The 20,125-nt window shown below is 47.7% G+C and overlaps 1 protein-coding gene across 1 annotated transcript in view; it reads right to left on the bottom strand.

Annotated features, from left to right (window-relative positions):
* Window positions 1-18,754, bottom strand: part of LOC134031662 (zinc transporter ZIP11-like) — a 25,959-nt gene extending 7,205 nt beyond the window's left edge. Inside the window, exons 1-4 of the mRNA XM_062475368.1 lie at window positions 18,643-18,754; window positions 17,696-17,817; window positions 16,772-16,810; window positions 5,145-5,303 (exon numbers count right to left, since the gene is read on the bottom strand). Coding sequence (XP_062331352.1) covers window positions 5,145-5,303; window positions 16,772-16,810; window positions 17,696-17,803 — 306 coding nt within the window. The 5' untranslated portion in view covers window positions 17,804-17,817; window positions 18,643-18,754. The remainder of the gene's footprint in view (window positions 1-5,144; window positions 5,304-16,771; window positions 16,811-17,695; window positions 17,818-18,642) is intronic.
* Between the last annotated feature and the right edge of the window lie 1,371 nt (window positions 18,755-20,125).

The raw sequence follows: 20,125 nt of genomic DNA, 5'->3' as shown, positions 1-20,125 counted from the left end.
GCCCCACACACTAGCTAGCACACACCATGCCCCACACACTAGCTTGCACACACCATGCCCCACACACTAGCTAGCACACAGCTGCCTCTAACATACACTCTACACACACTACACAAACCTACACCCACTAACAAGGTGGCCGGGTGGATAGATAGATGGAGAAGGAGAGAGAAGAGAGAAGAGAGAGAGAGAGAAGAGAGAAGAGAGAAGAGAGAGAGAGAGGAGAGAGAGAGAGAGAGAGAAGAGAGAGAGAGACTGAGAGAGAGAGAGAGAGAGAGAGAGAGAGAGAGAGAGAGAGAGAGAGAGAAGGAGAGAGAGAGAGAGAGAGAGAGAGAGAGAGAGAGAGAGAGAGAGAGAGAGAGAGAGAGAGAGAGAGAGAGAGTGAGAAGAAAAAAAAAAAAGAGGAGAAGGTGCCTGAAAGCCAGCAAAAGCCAGCGAGCGAGAGGCGATGTAAGCCAATGAGATCCAGAGCTGGGGTTTAGAGAGAGCAGCAGAGTTCCCAGGTCTGGGTGATGACACCGCGACATCAGGAGGCTACAGAGAGGAGCAGCAGGGGGTCTCTCTCTCTCTCCCCCCCCTGCTGTCTGTCACACCAGGGAGATAGACCAGCGCTACGGTGACCATCCACACCCTGGACTCAGCACAGCACTGCTCATGAAACTATCTGACTGCGGAACCTTCTCATTGTCTGGGGGGTAGGCACCGGATACTGCCTGACTTCTTGAGTGGACACAAGAATGTGCATGAACAGGAGGGTTATATCAAGGCTGGTTGTTGGTTGTTGTGGACAGGCTGGTTTTACAGGCTGGTAGTTGACAGGGTATGTGTGGACAGACTAGCTCATAGCTTCCTACAGGGATGCCATTACAGGGACCATGTTAGCGAGTTCAGGGCCTGGAGAGGTGTGGAGGACAGACAGGTTGGCAGGCTGGGTGCTGGATGGGGACTGAGGGAGCCTATTCCTGGCCGTGTGTGTACCGTGGGACCCTTGTCAGGAACAGACTCCCAGCGGTCACAGAAATGTACACGTGCGCACACACACACACTGTCGCACACACGCACGCACACACACACACAGACATCTCTGAGGAGCACAGACCACCCCAGGACCCTGAAGCAGTGTTTACAGTATCCACATGAGAACTTCCACAGGGGAATGTCCCAGTTAGACATAATGAAGTCCCAGATAATGGTCCCAGAGAGAGATACATGGACGGAAATCTCAGAGAGGGTGTGAGTGATTGAGAGAAAGAGAGAGGGAGAGAGAGAGTCCCTGGAGTCAGAGACCGTGAAAGAGAGTTTGAGAGGGAGAGGATACATTTATTCATTTTTTTTTTTTTTATACGAGTTGAAGGAGAAGGAAAAAAGACAAATGATGACAGAGACAGCACGAGACAGAAAGAGTGTATGCTACAATGGGAACAGGGAGAGGAGGAGGTAACGACAAGCAGGGAAAGAGATGACTGTACCACACTGTATAACGATGATAATGTTCCAGTGTCATGGTTAGGCCACCGTCTTACCTCAAGGGATTGGGATCAGAGAGAAGGGGAGAGAGATTTCCATTTCAAATGGCTGGATGCCATTCTCATCACCTCCAAACGGAACAATGGAACAGTTGTACACAACAAAGAGACAAACGGGAAACAACCGAGTCAATCGGGAAACAGGAAGCACAACAGAGAGCCAAACAGGGAGCAGAACGAGCAGGAAACAAGTCGAGTATGAAGCTACCTCTCCTCCGCCCAGGTACCCCAGTCTCCGCGGACATCATGTCAAGGAGACGGCTGCTCTGGGCAGACCTCACTGGCTGTCGACATCATCTCCATTAATCTGGAGTATTACCCGAGTGGGTCCGTAATAGGTAAAAGCAAATGTATGCAATGACATGAGAGCCAACATCAGAGAGACCCACGTCCACTTTCATGTTTCCATTATGGGATGCTTGAAGATAGAGCGCCCAAGACAAAGGGAGAGGCCCTCAAGACCACAATGTTGGCTGTCTGCTGCATTAGGGGAGCGGGGGGGGGGAGCGGGGTGGGCCGACGCGCACTGCGACCATCGCCGCCGTCGTATCAGGAAGACCTGGACACGCACAGATGGTTGTCATGGCACCTGTTGCCGAGCAGGCAGACGCAGGTCTGGGGTTTGATTGAGCTCAGTCGGAGAGCTGCTGGCAGCACAGCTGTACGATGGCTGGATGGGAGCCCCACACACACATGAACATACACACACACGAACATACACACACACGAACATACACACACACGAACATACACACACACGAACATACACACACATGAACATACACACACACGAACATACACACACATGAACATACACACACACGAACATACACACACACGAACATACACACACACGAACATACACACACACGAACATACACACACACGAACATACACACACACGAACATACACACACACGAACATACACACACACGAACATACACACACATGAACATACACACACACGAACATACACACACACGAACATACACACACACGAACATACACACACACGAACATACACACACATGAACATACACACACACGAACATACACACACACGAACATACACACACACGAACATACACACACATGAACATACACACACACGAACATACACCCACACGAACATACACACACATGAACATACACATAGACTTATACGCACACACCACATGTTTATCAGAAGTTCCTCTGTGTCAATGTTGCCGGGCAGAATTCACTCGAAACACACACACGTAAACAAGGGCGTAAACACACGGGCACTTCTCAACATGCCCATGGAGTATGCTGGAGCTTCCTTGGCTTGTAGAACACCCAGCTGGCCACTGGATGGAGGGACAAGTGTTTGGGCATGGTGTGTGCGTCACAGGATCACCTTTCCCCAAACTCACTGCTGTGACCTGGCTGAGAATCCTTCACAGCCCCCAGGCATGGACCCAGCCAGGCATGGACCCAGCCAGGCATGGACCCAGTCTGAACACCACTGATGACGAGCACTGGAGCAGGAGACGATTAGGACGAGAGAGAGAGAGAGAGACAGAGAGAGAGACAGAGCGAGAGAGAGAGACCCCACACACACAGCAATAAACTCTTCCATCCTTCCCACTAGATTACAATATGAAAACGGAACGCGTAACCTTGCAATGACCAGCCCCAGCAACACTACCTTGGCATCAAGTGCCTACTCTTTCGTGTCTTCCAAATTGCCAACTTTACCTGCCCAATTAAATCATTCAGAGGACATGATCTCCTATTCTCCTGTACTGTGTACCTGGGTCCCACAAAAAGTGACGATAAAAACTCTCACCCGAGCCTCATTCACCATATGAGATCGAGAGAGAGAGAGAGAGAGAGAGAGAGAGAGAGAGAGAGAGAGAGAGATGTTGGCAGAAAGATTGAGAGAAATAAAGATAGTCAAATAAAAAGTTAGGTTTCTCCTCCTAAAACGAATGGGAGAGATTCCGCTACATCTCTTCTCTTCCCTCTCAGTACGTTTACCGGGGGAAAATGTACCTGTGGACGATCAGAATGACTGTGTGTGTGTGCGTGCATCTGCGAGTATGCAGGCAAGTGTGTGTGCGTGTGTAAGGGGTGTGTGTAAGGTCACGAGCCAGCTCTCTTCCACCACCATGACTAAACAGTCAGTCCTCTCTGCTGGTCTTCCCAGGACTCCCAGCAAACATGCAGCCCGTCTCCCCCAGGCCCATTGTGGCCCTGCAGCCTTGGCTGGGAGCCCCCTGCACACTATAGACAGCACCTCTGATATATGGACCATGATGCACCGCTCTCCCTCTCCTAAATCCAGAGCGATCGCCACCCAACACACCCCCCCCCCCACACACACACACACCCTTTTTGGATGATGTGGAGCTGTTGTCATGGAGACCGTTGAGCAGATGGGGTGGTGACTTGCACCTTATCGGACGGTATCGTCGCACGGAGGAGAGGAGGGGAGAGCTTCCTCTACTAAGCAACAGCTTTGCAGTTTGTTTCGTGTTCTCTTGGAGACATGTTATAAAAGGAATTTAACCCTCTCCAAACGGCTCCACCCTCCCTCGCTTGCTCTCCTCCCTCCCCCTCTTTTTCCATCCTCCCTCTCATCACTCCACCCCTCTCCTCACCTTCCCTCCCTCCCTCTCTCTCTCTCTCTCTCTCTCTCCTATCTCCCTCCCTCCTTCCCTCCCTCCCTAACTCCCTCCCTTTCTCTCCTCCCTACCTCGTTTCGGGGGCCAGTGTTTGCCTGAGAGCCAGTAAAACTGACACCAGCAGCTGTCCAAACAGTTTTGACCCCCTGGAGGGTATCATCAGGGGGGTAACCATGGGGGGTAACCATGGGGGGTCACCAGGGGGGGTCACCAGGGGGGTAACCATGGGGATGGGGGTCGTGGGGGGGGTCACTCCCGTGATTACACATGAACCATCCATCCCAGGACTTTCTTTCATCACCACGGAAACCAGGGTAACAAGAGGGGGGGGGGGGGGGGGGTGGAGGGAAGGAGGATAGAGAGAGAGAGGAGAAGAGGAATATGTCTGGAAGGATGTTGCATACTATGCTACGTAGTCATGTGGTCGTTAATGAAACAAGAATGTCAAGTAGCGCTGGCCACTCTTAAACATGTCATTTACAGTAAAGTACCATAGGCTGAACTGGACCAAGGTGCACACAGAACAAAACAACTAGACTGCTGTGAGTGTGATGGTGCAGTAAGGCTCTGGTGCTGGAGCTGAGCTGGCTCTGTCTGTCTCTACACCATCTTACCTGTGAACGCAGCACACAGGAACATAGACTCACTGAACCTTTCAACAACACATATCATCAAACAACATAATGCTGTGTGTGTGTGTTAGTATTCATGACAGGTGGGTGTCACCTCTCCTCCTTCATAATGCAGCTGATGTCAGAGCTGCCATCCTCGGCAACAGATGTCCATCTGGATCCTACCTCTCTCCCTCTCTCCCTCCCTCTCTCTACCTCTCCCTCTATCTCCATCTCTCTTTCACCCTCACTCTGTTTCTCTCTCTCCCTCTCATTCATATCCATTGTCTGTTCATCACTCCCGCTCCCTGTCTGTGTGTGCGTGTGTGTGTGTGTGTGTGCGTGTGGGTGGACTCACCAGAGCAGGCATCACCAGGTCGGCCAAGTAGACGAAGGCAGCACCCAGGGTGAAACCCACGGCAACAGGCACACACGCAAACGAGCCGTACTTCCCAGAATCCTTGGCCATGTCTATCGCCGGGGCCAGCAACGACCAATAGGACGCAGCCAACATGACCTATGCGAGGAAGAGGAAGCAGGCGGTTAGGACGAAGGTCGCAGGTCTTAATCCGCATGCAGTCAAGCCTCAAAGCCAGTAACAAGCTACAGATTGGTTTGGTGTGTTTGTGGTATGTGGTCGGGTGTTTCTGAAAGACGACAGTGACAGAAAACCTTCAGGGTCACTCATTCTTTCATTGCAAGAGACTGTTGTACCAAGATAAAGTCGATTTCATTTCCTTGTGTATCATTTCGGGCTTGCGGGCACATGAATACATAACAATTTCAACTTCAAGCTCTTTATATGAGGAGGGCTATGCAGCCCGGTACCCCAAAATGAGATAGCCCCGCAGGGTGACCTGATAAAGAAAGTCGAGACTTCTGTGTGTGTATGTGTGTGTGTAAGGTTGGGGCGGGGGCCGGGGTGGGGGCCCGGGGCGGGGGCCAGGACGGGGGACAGGATGGCTGCAAAGGCTCAAGGGCATTTGTGGCTGCAGCTTTCTCTGCCCACGCAGGAACAATTGTTATGCATATGTGTGTGTTCATGTGTGTGCGCCAGTTTGTAGGCAAAATAATCATCTCTGTGTTCCTGGAACAGGACCACATGCTTCCCAGTGGGCCCCTAGAACCTTTCCCCTCACACAATACAGAGGGATAAATAATGCATGCCCTCTGCCTGTACACAGATGCGCGCGCGTGTGTGTGTCCGCACGTTTGGGTCTTAGTGTGTGTCGGTCGGCGTGCACAAGCCTTTGTGTATACGTGCCGTACGTGCGTGTGTGTTCGTGAACACGGCTGTGCCGGTGTGCGTCCGCGCGTACAAGCATGTATCTGTGTGTGTGTGTGTGCGTCTGTGTGTCCTGTTCAAAGAGAACATCCACAGCGGCACTCCAGCCCCTGAGCGGGATCCGACATGCTCTCATTGATCACAGTCATTAATTCACCCTCCACCGAGGCCTCCAGGAGCCGCCAGCAAGCGCTCCGCCCGGGAGAGAGAGCGAGAGAGAGGGGGGGGGGGGGTGGTGGGAATCGACGCTGCGCGGCGGAGGTGTCTGTGATTGCTGGGTGTTGACACACCCTGCGCGGGGGGGCAAGGGCTTGCAAGAAGGGGAAGCGAAAGAGAGAGGGGGGGGGGGGGGGTTTGGGGGGCGGGGGGGGGGGTGGAAAAGTAGCTAGTAGTAGTTTCCTATGCTGAGTCAATACAGCCAACTCTCACTGTCTCTCTGGGCGCTGTCGTGACACGTCAACTGGTGGCTGTCACGACCCAGGGCTGTGTCGGCCAGGTCGAGAGAATGTGCAGCCTCTCTGGAGGACGGATGGATGTGTCAGCTCCGCTAACACCACAACGGTCTGGTGAGGGAGGCTCTTCTGAGCAGTGCTGAGGTGATAGACTGGAACTAATTAAGAGTCAGGGAATTGTGGGAGATCAGAGCACATAAGAACCTGAATCCGTCATTTGCTCTTGTATTAGAAGATCTTTTAATCCCCTGCTGTGACTTCATTACAGTCTTTGGAATTAGCGTCTGATTACACCCTTGCTCGAAGGAAGAAAATAAATTAACAAACCAATATCCAAGACACAACCGAGGCCTGCATATTTGGGTGTGCTCAAGCCTTCGGCGAGAGCACAACCTTTGTTCTCTCACATATATATTATTATTATTTTTATTTCGTTTTGCCCCCCTAAAACTCAGTCAATATTTGGCCTACATAGACAACGTAGGTGTCAAAAGTTTCGTCTTGGTAGCGATTGAGTTGCTTCTTTGGAATTTACGTTCCGTTGCATGGTTTAGGCTGAAGTTAAGTTTTTGTGGCGAAAAGTGAAGCTAACGGTGGCTAATTTGCTAGCCACGGTCACTGACGTTACTAACGTCACTACGTCACTAACGTCACGAAAACACGCGTGACTACCTTTGGCAGAACATTCGTTTCGCATCTGTTAACTTGGGGGATAGCTAGGCTAACTATAGCTTTACTGCAAGGCAGCTGCAGAAACGCCACAAGCAAAGAGGCCAGGGTGATAACTATTTACTCATTTTACTTTGTGATATGACACACAATTGTGATGTGTAATGTGCAGTATAAGCTGATATTATTAAGGAAGTACATCTACTTTCGGAAACAGTAGTCTACTATTTCACTGAAGTATTAGCATCATGACATTAGCCTGTGTTGCCCGGGCAACACATACTACAGTGGTCTATGATGTAGCGTTATCTGTTTTCAATCGTTAAAATAAACATTCCTCACATATACATTTTCGTTGTAGGATTTATTCTGACATTAGTAAACAATTTGTTGGTGAAATTACCATTACCTGTGGTTTCAAACCAGTGTAGCTCACTGCAATGCTGTAGCTTACGCGAGACACACGACAAAAACATCTAACTTACACAGCTGTTTAGGAAGTCAAACGGCGACAGAACATGTTCGGCACTCCCCTTACTTAAATCAAAAGTCTATCTAACTACTAACCTGAACTTCATTGCCACAGCCTAAACGTTGTCAATCTGTTCATGAAAATAATTAATTTCAGCTTAAACCGTACAACGGAACGTTAAATCCAATTCAACCAACGCAATCGCTACAGTACCAAGACGAACACAGCAGTAGTCTAGTACTGTACCGTAGTAGTACAATTTACCGGGGCAGATTCTCCACACAGGGCTATATCGCATTTTGCGTTGTTACTGACAATGGTCGCTACCAGTGAGCTTTTTATGAATGAGCGATTTTCCACTAAATAAATGTCAAGCTTATTTACGTTTTGGGGGGCATATTTTCAGTTAGCAGATGGTACTGTTTGAATCGCGATTCCATCTTCTACTGCCGGGTAACGTCGTAGAATAATCTTCAAAGGGGGTTCTTTATTAATGAATGAATGCAATGAGTAGGCTACATGCCTGAAAATATCACGAGAAGGGAAAAACTTAAAATGACGTTTAAGTCATAGAGATTAGGTCAATTTTTACACCGGTCTGCCAAATGTATTCGTTTTGATTCAACGATGAGGCTGCCTCTTGCAAGGGAAATGAGAATACATCTATTTCATTCTACACTGCACTCGTATTTTCAGTTGTAAATGAGCAGCATTTTTGTCTGTTTTTTTTTTATCTATTTAATCTTTATAAATAATAACTATGCATTTTCATATAAAATATACAGAAATCAGTTGTAAAAATGTCATTCAAAAACGGACCCCTGTGCAACCGACGCAAGCAAGCACACCCTACAATTTCCCCAGAAATTGTACCCTCTCTAGTTCTCAAATGGTTTAGATAATTAAGAGTGACTACTCTGTAAGTCTCCCATTCTTGTATTCCATGATGTTGATGTGCATATGGTTGTGTGGTTTGCTTTATTGTTGCTGTGTGTGTATGAATATCATGTACCGGTATGTGGAACATGATGTCATCATGGGTCTATACTGTTGGTATTTCTGCTATTATGTTCCCAATCTAAATCATTTCCATCACCATTTTCTACTAAAAAACAAATGAACAATAAAAACTCAATTTACGAATTCTGGAAATATTCGTCTGATAAGTCTACTGGTGAATAGCAGGGTTTGGTGTGATTCTAAAGGGTGACCAGTGTAAGGTGCCTGTGACATGAATACTGCAACAAAAGGAACTCTGATTGGTGTATCCATTCACGGTTTCATGAGGTGATAAGAGAGCGGTTTCAGAAAGCAATTACAGCTGACAGCACCAAGTCAACAACAGGGCTAATTACAGGGAGGATGTGAGACATGTGACGCTGAATGGCTGACTGTTCAGGGATCCATGTATGCCTTCACAGGATGCAATTAAGAGAAAAGAGCGCAAGAAGGAAAGAGAAAGAGAGAGGAAGAAAGAAAGGATCTGCCTTTATTCTCATTCTGAACAAACCAAAGTCCTTGTTCCCCTAGAACTAGCTCTGCCTCCTCCTGTCCTCACTGTCGTTGCTCTATCCCCCTCTTCTCTTTGGAGAAGAGGGGGATCTCTCTCTGTCTCTCTCTGTCTCTCTCTGTCTCTCTCTCTCTGTCTCTCTCCCCATCTCTCTCTCTCTCCCCATCTCTCCCCATCCTTCCTTCTATCCTCCCCCCACTCACTCCTCTCTCGCCCCGGCAGTAATGCAATTAATTAGTGTTAAACTCCACAGGGCTCCGGGTTATTGGAAGTGTCACTAACATCTGCATAATTATACCGTTTTGCAACAGCCAGTTCATAATCACCATTGGGTGATTCTTCTGATAGTTCTGGTTAAGCGGTATTTGACCTTTTTTTGTAAGGTCATACAGTGTCTTTCACTGTATGACAAGGATCTAATCAACTTGGGTACGACCCGTATGCAGACTGTACGATGATGACTCTTATTGAATCGTAGGCTAGGACGCCAGTTAGTATGGAAGAATAAAACGTCATCAGCATGCGCTAGTTGCCGACAAATACACCAAGATGAATGTACTTTCTCTTGCGCCGTGTCGCGTTGATCAATACATCATTTCAGGTTCCACTTTCATTGGCTAGGCAGTAGGCGTAAGTCGTAGCAGTGAGTTGACCATTCTACATTTATGACGCTGTCAGAAAATGTTTGCAGGCCGTCTTTGGTCGCGCTACCGTGACAGCGGCCATCTTTGAACCTCTCTCACTGGACCACCGTTTAGGAGCCACGACCACAGAAATCGCCACGTTTGTTTCACAATGCTCATCCTTCGTCTTCAACCCTGGTCCTCAGGGCCAGAAATGATTGGTTGTTAGCCTGTAAAGACCATCCATCTGAACCAGGCGTGAAGGACTAACATCTAAAACATAAAAGGACAGGGGGATCGTCCTGGAAGGCTCCTGTGCAGAGCTCCTCAAATGTTTTGAAAGGCCAGGTAATCTACGATGACCAGCGTATGCTGTTAGCAGTGGCTCTGTGTGCTTTCCCTGCCTTCACTCTACCATTAGAGAGCTGCCATCCAGCAGACACCTGGTAGAAACCTCTCCAGACACTCCTGTAATCACTTTGCTTGTCCGCCTCCCAGGGAGAGCTGAGAGGAAGGAAGCCTACACCCTGCAGGGCATCCTGGGACAATTACAGCTCTCAGTTAGCCGCTTGCTTTCCCACTCAGCAGGCTCCTGCCCCCCTCTCCCTCCATCCTCCTCCTCTCCTTTCCTCCATCCCTCCCTCCTCCTCCTCCTCTCCCTCCTCCTCTCCCTCCATCCTCCTCCTCCTCCTCCTCCCTCCCTCCCTCCTCCTCTCCCTCCTCCTCCACTCCCTCCTCCTCCCTTCCTCCTCCCTTCCTCCCTCGCTCCCTCCTCCTCTCCCTCCCTCCGTCCCTCCCTAACCCCCTCCTCCACCGCCTACCCCTACATACACACACACACACACACCACCACCCCCAACAGTCACAGAGACAGATCACTTCACACTCTGACACTGTGGAGCTAAGTGGTCGCACACGTGTCGCAGCATAATCAGTCCTCCATTGGCAGTCGGGCAGCGACTTGCTCTCCTGGGCTGAAACACCACACAGATCAGATCAGTTTCATCTGAGCACTTATACGCTAATCAGGGTCCGTCACCGCGGCGATACCTTTGGAGGCGGAGGGATGGAGGAATGGAAGTATTGATTCTTGCGGTTGATCGACGGGTCTATCATCCCCATTACAGCTTAGACTTGAACATAAATGTAATTCTGGAAGCGTAGAAGAGACTGAGAGGTAATTACACTATCGAGTAGGATTGTTCTTCCTGTACTCTCAACCTCTCTCTTTCTCTTTTGATCTCTCCTTCTTTCTCTGAAAACGAAATATATTACCTATAAAAGCTATATTGTTCACTTGTCTCTACTGTCTTGATGGCTACCCAATGGTTGCCATGTCAACCACAGAACAGTGAGGCTTCAGGTGCCTTATGACCTGAGTCAATCTCTCCTCAACACTCCCCGCCTCATCTCTCTATTCCTTCATCACTCTACCTCTCCACCCTCTTTCTACCCCTCCAGCCTCTCTCTACCTCTCCACCATCTCTCTACCTCTCCACCATCTCTCTACCTCTCCACCATCTCTCTACCTCTCCCCCCTCTGTCCAACTCTCCACCATCTCTCTACCTCTCCCCCCTCTGTCCACCTCTCCACCATCTCTCCACCTCTCCCCCCTCTGTCCACCTCTCCACCATCTCTCCACCTCTGTCCACCTCTCTGGCATCTCTCTACCTAAACTATCCCTCCCCATCTCGCCTTCCAAATTAACGATCTACCTGTTCCCTATCCAGCCACCCTCCCCCGGCCCTCGCACCCCAACATCTCCCCCACGCTGTCGGAGCCAATCAGCACGGCTCGCCAGGACGGACCACCCCCCGAGTCACTCTGATTGGAAAAACATTCAAGTGAGAGAGGGTTTCATCGCACCAATCACCTTCCTCTGCCCGGACGGACAAACTGGCGTGTTCAGGGGAAGGCTCCTCCAATCACACGAGGAGGCGTTCTGAGCGGATGACCGCTCGCTGCTGCGCTCCGCAAGCCAGGCCGGACCACCTGCTCGACCAGCAGCACCGGATCCATGCACATTAACACGAGTCCCAGACCTGGGCCTGGCTCCATGCAATCATCTCCAATCATCTTAGCTTCATTCCCAATGGCGAGGGCTGAGCCCACACTGATACGCAGTTCCTAAGCTGACTGAGCCAATCCAGCTTGGAAAAAGGGTGGCCAAATCATCTCCTTCATTTGGTTTGATTATGACATCAGAGGACAGGAAGTCCATGTCTGTCTGCAGGGCCGACCAAGCGGATAGAAGATTCATTATACCACGATGCCGGGGAGGAGGGTTTGATGTGAGCAAGATGCAAACGATGGATAAGACAGACTGGACTCGACCATAAAAGTAGTTTACGGCAGCTGTACTTCACTGTGACGTGAGAAGCCTTGTTTATGTGTTTACATCCTGGTCATTCTGTTCTGCTCCCTCCCTCCTTAGCAGAGAAATCATACAAGAACAAGCCCGTCACAGAAAGCTCTCTATGTTTATGGTGGCTCGGTGAACAGCTGCCTTGATCAATGGCATATTTAACCGACCAGGCCCCACATTAAAGCAATGAAAAATGATCTGGCCCTCGCAGAAAAAGGTTTGGGGACCCCTGCTCTAGGTCATTTACTGAAGGCCGTACATGTTTTAGAAGCAAGACAAAAATGTCCCGCCCGATCCATATCTAAACCAAGGTCTTCGTCGTGGTTCACATAATTCAGCAAATAAAACTGCAATACTGATTTGAATTTCATTCATGCCCAGAAGTAATGTCTAGCAGTATAGAATGTAAAAAAATGCCATAGTTCCACTTGAGGGAATTTTTATTTTTCTAATTATTGTTTTGTTTTCAGAGGCATGGGAGGAATCTTGCAAGAAAAGGTCATCTAAACTGAAGAAAGGTCAGAGAAGAGCAGTACGACGCTGCCTGTGTGATTTTGACAGTCTGAGCATGTCCCATAGCTCTGGGCTGCAAGCTACAATCCCCTAAAAAATCCTGTGAAACATTGTAGGAATGTGTAAGAGCAGCTGATATAAATCTTTCCACAGTTCATCTCAAGCCCCACAACTTTTATCCCAACCCGTGGTTTGTTTACTCCCGAGAGCAACACTTGAGAAAGCTAACGATAATGTCAAATATCGACATGAAAAGTGTTCGCATAACATCATCAGACAGACAACATCCGCTGGCGAACCCAAGGTGCAAATGGAGACTACTCAGGTAATATCCAAGATGACAGCCTGACGTGAACAAAAAAACAAGATCTGCGTTAAAGTGTCAAGTGTCTCCTTGCGGTACATATCTGGGATCAGGTCCAACACTAACCCATAACCCCAACTGATTTGCGCCCGGGAGGATCGGTGTTGTGGACACAGAGAAGTGACATCTACCACGTGTGGAGTTTCTTCTGACGCACTGAGTTGAAGTCATTGAGTTGAAATCATAGCAGTCGGCCAAATGGGGAACCGTCAAAGACGTTCTATTTTCCACTCTCTGAAATTAACTTAATCAACAAACCACAGGGCTGGAAGCAGGTCAGGGGAGCCGTGGATACCAAAAAAACGCGGAACGTAAAAACAGCACGACGTATCGGAGTCCGGAATACTAATTTGATTAGAGATGTTCTGTTGCCTTTTCTCCCTGAGCAGATTGTCCGTGCTTCAGTACACGGCAGTAAAAACACACGCCCTCCCCCTACAGATCTCCATCAAAGTAAGTCTGACGTTGGCGTATTACGTTTTGAAAACAAAAGTAATCTCTGGAACCCATGAAGAGAGATGGTATTGAAATTGTTTTGATTTAGAAGTGAATATTGCGTCATTATTTTGTATCTCCATCTCAAACGGATGGCTGTTTACGCTGTGTAAAAGGCCGAGGCCTGATTCATCCCAGAGCGTAGGGATATGACATCCTGTTTAGACAAGCACTTCCACTGCCAGCACACTGAGGGATGAAAATACTCGAATTTGAGTTAATCACTGCCTACATTTACTCCACCATATTCAAAAATACCCATTAGCATTTTGTTCACATAAATACATTCTCATATAAACCCAAATGAACAGCATAATTGCTTCACGCATGGTCGCCAAACCAAAAAAGGACTATGTACAAGCTTCACGTGTCTGCATCTGGCTCGGGAAGAATCCAATCAAGAAAAATCAATGAAAGCAGATGCGTTTTAAATTCGAATCAATCCGCACCCACTGAAGGTTAGCGGAAAAGATGCAGCATTCAATAAGGTCACAAATGATTCAATTGAAACTAAGATGGAGAGAGAGAGAGAGAGAGAGAGAGAGAGAGAGAGAGAGAAAAGTTCTGAAAGAAAAAAAAAGAAAAAATCTTATCTTTGACTCTCAGCCTTAAACCTTGTCTGAATCCATGGTTATCCAGCCAGCGTGAGCGTATAAAACCTCAAATAAAAAACAAAACAAATTGGCACGTCTGTTACCTGCAGCAAATAGCCTCATTCCATCTCTCAGGGCGACGCACACAGACACTATCCTGCAAGCCTGGTGGATAGAGGACTAGGCCCTAGCTACATGTCAGTTCGAAATGATGCCTGTATTCAAATCAACCAAACAGTGGAACTGACATTCTCCTCATCTATGGATATGTGCTTGTGGAGAGCTGACATTTCCATCAGTCACATTCGTGAGACGGCAATGCCTGAATGCCAAAAGCAGAGAGGACTCCAGTCCATGCACAGCGTCATGGTTCGATGTACCCAGTCCTCAACAGGTAATGAACCCGGGTCCCTAGCTCATTATAATGACCTACCATTAGACCAAGAGTCCATCACCAAGGTCAATCTGAAGACCTGTCATCTAGCAGGACAACCTTGCCATCATGAACAGGTCCTTGATGGCCTTCAGTGATTAGCTTACTGCCTAGCAGTAGTCAACCAATGATCTAGCTGCAATCTCCCCCTCTTCTCTGGTTCCACTCTTTCCTCTCCTCCATCTCCCTCTTCCTCCTTCTCTCCTCCTCCATCTCCCTCTTCATCTCTTCCTCCATGTCCCATCCTCCTCCACTCTCTTACTTCCTCCCTCTCTCCCTCTCTCTCTCCGTCTCTTCTTCCTTTTCTCAGGCCTCAGGGACATTCTGTATCGGATCAACAGTCTGGTTTAAAATTCCTCTCCCCCTTAAGCAGTCACGACTCAGCTCACCCCCCCGCCCATGCATACATGCACACGCACACAAGCGGCATGCACACACCTGAGAAATGAGCCTCGATGGTAGCAGCATACACACACGCGCACACTCAAACAGAGCTCCTAAATAAACAAGGGCAGGGACACACAATATCGTCGCTTCTCTCCAGCCATCAACAACCAATCAGATGTAGCCACCTGAAGCGGCTTTAATGAGGAGGAGCCCTCTGTTCTGCCAGGGACACGGGGATGGCCCAGTAAGCCCTGAACCGTTCTCCTGTTGAGCCAGGAAAGCTTCTCCTGGCTCTGGCCTCAGAGGATGTCTGGGTCCCTGAACTGCCCTCCAGCCAGGCCCCCCTCAACCCGCCCCCCCTCCCCCCTCAACCGCCCCCCTCCGCCTCCCCTTTGCTACAGCCAGACCTCAACTCCACTCATTATGCGACTCTTATTTAGAAAAGGAATGGCATTAAACAGTTACAATTTAAAAAGAAAAAAACACCCAATTAGGCCGAGGGCAGATGCCTCCAGACACTGGTCTGGTGGGCAGGGTTTTATAGAGGCAGCTCAGACTGAGCTCATTACAGAGCCTGGCGGGAAGGAGGACTGTAGCTGGACCGAACACAACCAGGGGGAAACTATATATGTATCAGTGTGTCTACCAGGCAGCAGGCAAATGTGAGGGTTCATGAGAACATCAGGATTCAGAAATGAACTGGGGGAGAAAGAGAGAGAGAGAAAGCGACTGAGAGGGAGTGAGAGAGAGAGAGAGAAAGAGAAGAGAGAGAGAGAGGGGGGAGACCTATCCAGCGGATAGGTCAAGAGGCACAAGATCAGTGTGAACCTCGTGACATGGTGCACCTCATCTGACGTATAAGGGTGTGTGCAGGTGTGTGTGTGCATGAGATATTGCATCTGACTCATGCTAGGTGGTTCACCTCGCTCTGCGCTGAGCCAAGGTGTCTGGGTGAAGGCAGATTGGTTAAGCCTGCAACCTCCTGACCTGCAGCCAGATGCTCTGCCACAGAGCTGTACCTTCCCCTCTCCATCAGACCGAGCCCTTATCAGTCAACCTATCAGACCCCAAATCCACAATAAGCATGCCCCACTGCATGGCTTCATTCCTAGATTAATTACTTGATTAACATATTTTGACCAAGTACTTACCCATGGATTTCATAGTTCTTTCAAAGCACCACTTCAAAAGGTAATCTTCATATTCATGATTTAGTGACCTAACATTTAAACGTTCAGCCGTTCTGAAAACCACTTCCTAATTTAAAAAAAACTTGTCAATTTGACTTATAATTACAATGACGGATTACAAGGCCTCAGAGCATTAATGTGTTATGTGAACAAAAAGTTTACCGAGATAGCAATTAAAGAGTTATGTCCCTATTTCCATTCCCCCTGTGGAGATAAGGTTGGATGGTTTCCATTCTGCCTCGAAGAACAGTCCAACTCATTTTAAAGGCTTCTGACATACTCACCGCAAACTTTCCCCAAAAGTTCGACTTTTGAACATTTTCTCTCTAGCTTTGTCTCTCTCACAGTCAGATATTTGGACGGAAAACAAAGCTTGTATCTACAAAAACTCGGAAAACTGTCACATCTTCCGTTTCTCACTATTGATGCGACGCCGGAGAGCATAAAACAGAGGTTCAGTGGAGGAGATGGTGGACAGGTGTGTGTATGATGGGTAGGCGTGTGTTTCTGTGCGTTACGTGTGTGCGTTACGTGTGTGTGTGTGTGTGTGTGTGTCTGTCTGCCTGCCTGCCTGCCTGCCCGATGATCATTATCTGTCTGACTGTGATGAAGTTCAAAGCCAGACTGTCTTACCCCGGCTGCAAAGCCCAGACTTCCATCCAAGATCCGCTTCTGAAGAGAGGAACAAGGGAGGAGGGAGGAATGGAGGGAGGGAAAGAAAGGAGAGAAAGACAAAAGAAAGGAATTGATCAACAAAACACATATTTGATGTCGACCTCACAACCTTACCCAGCAGTAACCGACAGCCTCCAGCCATCGATCCAGTGAATCACACACGTCCACCTGAGTCTCTACAGGTGTCTACCAAGCAACCTGGACTGCTTGAACACGGCTCAAAAGTTCTCATCCGACGCTGCCAGTTGTACAGTAACGATGACTCAGGGTGAGTTTCGATTGGTCCGCTTATCGATCTGTACGCTCACGTCTAATTCTAACAAACTCCCTTGAACAATGAGTACACTGGCAGAGAGAAGGCTGGTGCAGGGAGAGTCTTCTCGTTGATGATGATCATGATGGTGGGAATGCACTTACCATGCATGTACAGTATTTAGCATGTATTAACGATTAAGCATGTTAGGAACTACCACTTGATGTTAGTTGATGGTCATCTAAGCCTCTAGAATTCCACCTCCACACAGCTTACGTCTGCCAAGAAACACTTGGCTCAAAATGCTAAACAGACGTCCAACTAATTATCCGCCGGCCCTACTCAGCTACAGCATAAGGAGCCTGTAAAGTGAGCTCCTTAGATAATCCAACAAACCTCTATAGACAAAGTGTTGTTTAACAGCAGAAGTAAACTACGACCAAAATAATCCTAATAGAAACAAGTTTGCATATATATCATGACAGAACTGTCTGTCCATAGTGGGTGTACAAATGAGAAGAGTTGGTACTTCATCACAATCACCACAACGGCCCACTTGGGGACACCAGAGCACCTGGTAACCCCGGTAACCCAGTAAAACCATGGTATCCATAGTAATCCCGGTGTACCTGTCTGCTGGAGAAGATGAAGACGAGGGCCGCTCCTGCAGCAGTCAGGGCCCAGGTGAACAGGGTCCCCAGGAGAGCCTGGGTCACAGGACTGTAGCCCGGGAGCATAGTTGGTGCAGATACTGGGACACACACACAGGGATGCGCAGACAAACATTAGAAAGAAAGAAAGAAAGAAAGAAAGAAAGAAAGAAAGAAAGAAAGAAAGAAGAGAGAGACAGAGAGAATATTGATGTACTTGGTTGCTCTGCTTATTCTGAGCTGTTGTCACTTGATCAGGTTAAGTCCAGTAATACAAGAATACTGTGATGCCCACTGTTTGCAATTCAACAAGGGTGGGTATGTTTGTCAAGAAGCTGGAAAGACTAGTCAAGAAAGGTGGAGATAGCTACTCAATATTGCATGTAGACTTTAGCCCAACCCAGTAGCTTTATGACAATACTGCACAAACTAGTTAGACTTGTCGCAAAATAACGTTAGTCTGAAACCAGTTGCTTACAATGTATACATATATAGATTATTCAATGTTAGCTAGGTGTTTTCCGGATTTTCGGTCTGGATACTTTAGTTGTATTAGACATATTGCAAGCTTCCCATGTAGCTAGTTAGCTAAGCTCTGAATAACACCGACTTGGGACAGGTATCTCAAAAATGTACCTAGAAGATGTCAAGGGGACACATAAGTAATGTTGAAGCTATAGCTATAGGCTACAACAACGCCATCCAACAGGTTAGTTCTGTCTAACTAGTTCATAACAGTTTTGTAAAATTAGGCTACTATACATTGCAGCTAGTTGTATGAGACTGTTGGCAAAGTATCACGGTTTATGTGTGCCGGTTTTTCAGTCACGATACAGGTATTCATACACCACTATAGCAAGGCATAACCTATGTCATATTCCTGTTGGTTAATTCATTATTTCTCTTGGAAATCTGCAGTCACTCACTGTTCCGTGGCACCGAGAGTCCGATGTAGGCTATTTACTTCCGGCTTTCGTGTTCACGTGTCTTGTTGTTACCTCCCCCGAAAACGTGGGATTGGACTATTTTGAATGCAGCGTCATTTTGGGGCGTCTGTCAAAATGTAATTGGGTCATTATCTGTCATTCAAAATGGCCAGTATTCGTGTGCAGGTAACTTAAGCACTACTAATCTTAAATAAATGAAACCAGACGAGTTTCCGGTGATCTAAATCCTTTTATTTTCATTTGTATAAAATTCCAGTGGTGGTTCTTATTTATTATGAGTCCCATAGATTAAAATACTGTTTGAGTGAAGTATTATAGTCTAGCTTGATTATAGTAGTGATTAAAATAGACCTTCTCGAAAGCTGCACTCGGCAGGCAGTTGATTAGAAACACCTCCCATTCCAGTTGCAGTTGAAGAAAATGGCCCCACTTAGGGGGACTCTGGTTTCAACCATACTCGGAACTAAAGTCAGAACAAATAAAGGCTTTAACTGTAACACTCAGATGACACTCTAATTGCAACAACCAATTTTCCAAACGAAATAAAGATGTTTCAGCACAATGTGTTGTCGGAAATATTACCTGCCGTTCACTATGGTAGCTAAAGTGTGCTCCGTCTTGTAATGAGACAGTGATGCCTTCCAGAACCGTGTCACAGTTTAGTCTTTTTTCGTATTTTTCTTTTCTTGAACCAAAGTTTGTGCATTCGTTTTCTCAACTGAAGAGCTTCACATGTTTTGTGTGAGTGGTCCGTGTTTTGTTTGGTGTGAGTTTTCCATGCTGTGTGTTGTGTGAGTGATCCATGCTGTGTGTTGTCTGAGTGTGTTTTGTGTGAGTGGTCCATGCTGTGTTTTGTGTGAGTGGTCCATGCTGTGTTTTGTGTGAGTGTGTTTTGTGTGAGTGGTCCATGCTGTGTTTTGACAAAGAAGAGGGAGGAAAGTAAGTAATGACCCTCCGGAATGTTCCTTTCACTTTGGGGAAATTTACAGATTTCCATGCCTGTTGTTTGACCTCATTAACCTAGAGGCAGTAACTCCTGAGTATTGTGACCCTTGACCTCCGAACAGATCGTCATTCACAGACAGAACAGCACTAGTGAACACCAGAGAGAGAGGGGAGGTAATCAAGGATGTGAGCTGTGAGACGTGTGTTTAATAAACAATCATTCTGTCTCCAATTTTCCTCCCTGTTGTTGGGTGGCTATTTTGGTTTTCAGTTGATTATGATTTATCAGCTCAGCTTCACAGTCGAGGGAGTGCAGAGAACTGTGAGTTTTAAGGAGGCACTTCAAATATAAATCATTTATCTTGTTGTCCAGGCATTAAACGCCACAGATATGCCTGCAGCATCTCTTGCCACTCAGCTAGACGCCTACAGAGTGACATGGGACGAGGAGCTGAGGGTGTTGGTGTGAAATACACACTCCCTGTACACAGACCAACTCCTTCTTCATCCAAACACA

Source organism: Osmerus eperlanus, chromosome 12 (assembly GCF_963692335.1).
Source record: "Osmerus eperlanus chromosome 12, fOsmEpe2.1, whole genome shotgun sequence".
Lineage (NCBI taxonomy): Eukaryota > Metazoa > Chordata > Actinopteri > Osmeriformes > Osmeridae > Osmerus > Osmerus eperlanus.
This window is presented reverse-complemented; position numbering and strand designations above follow the sequence as displayed.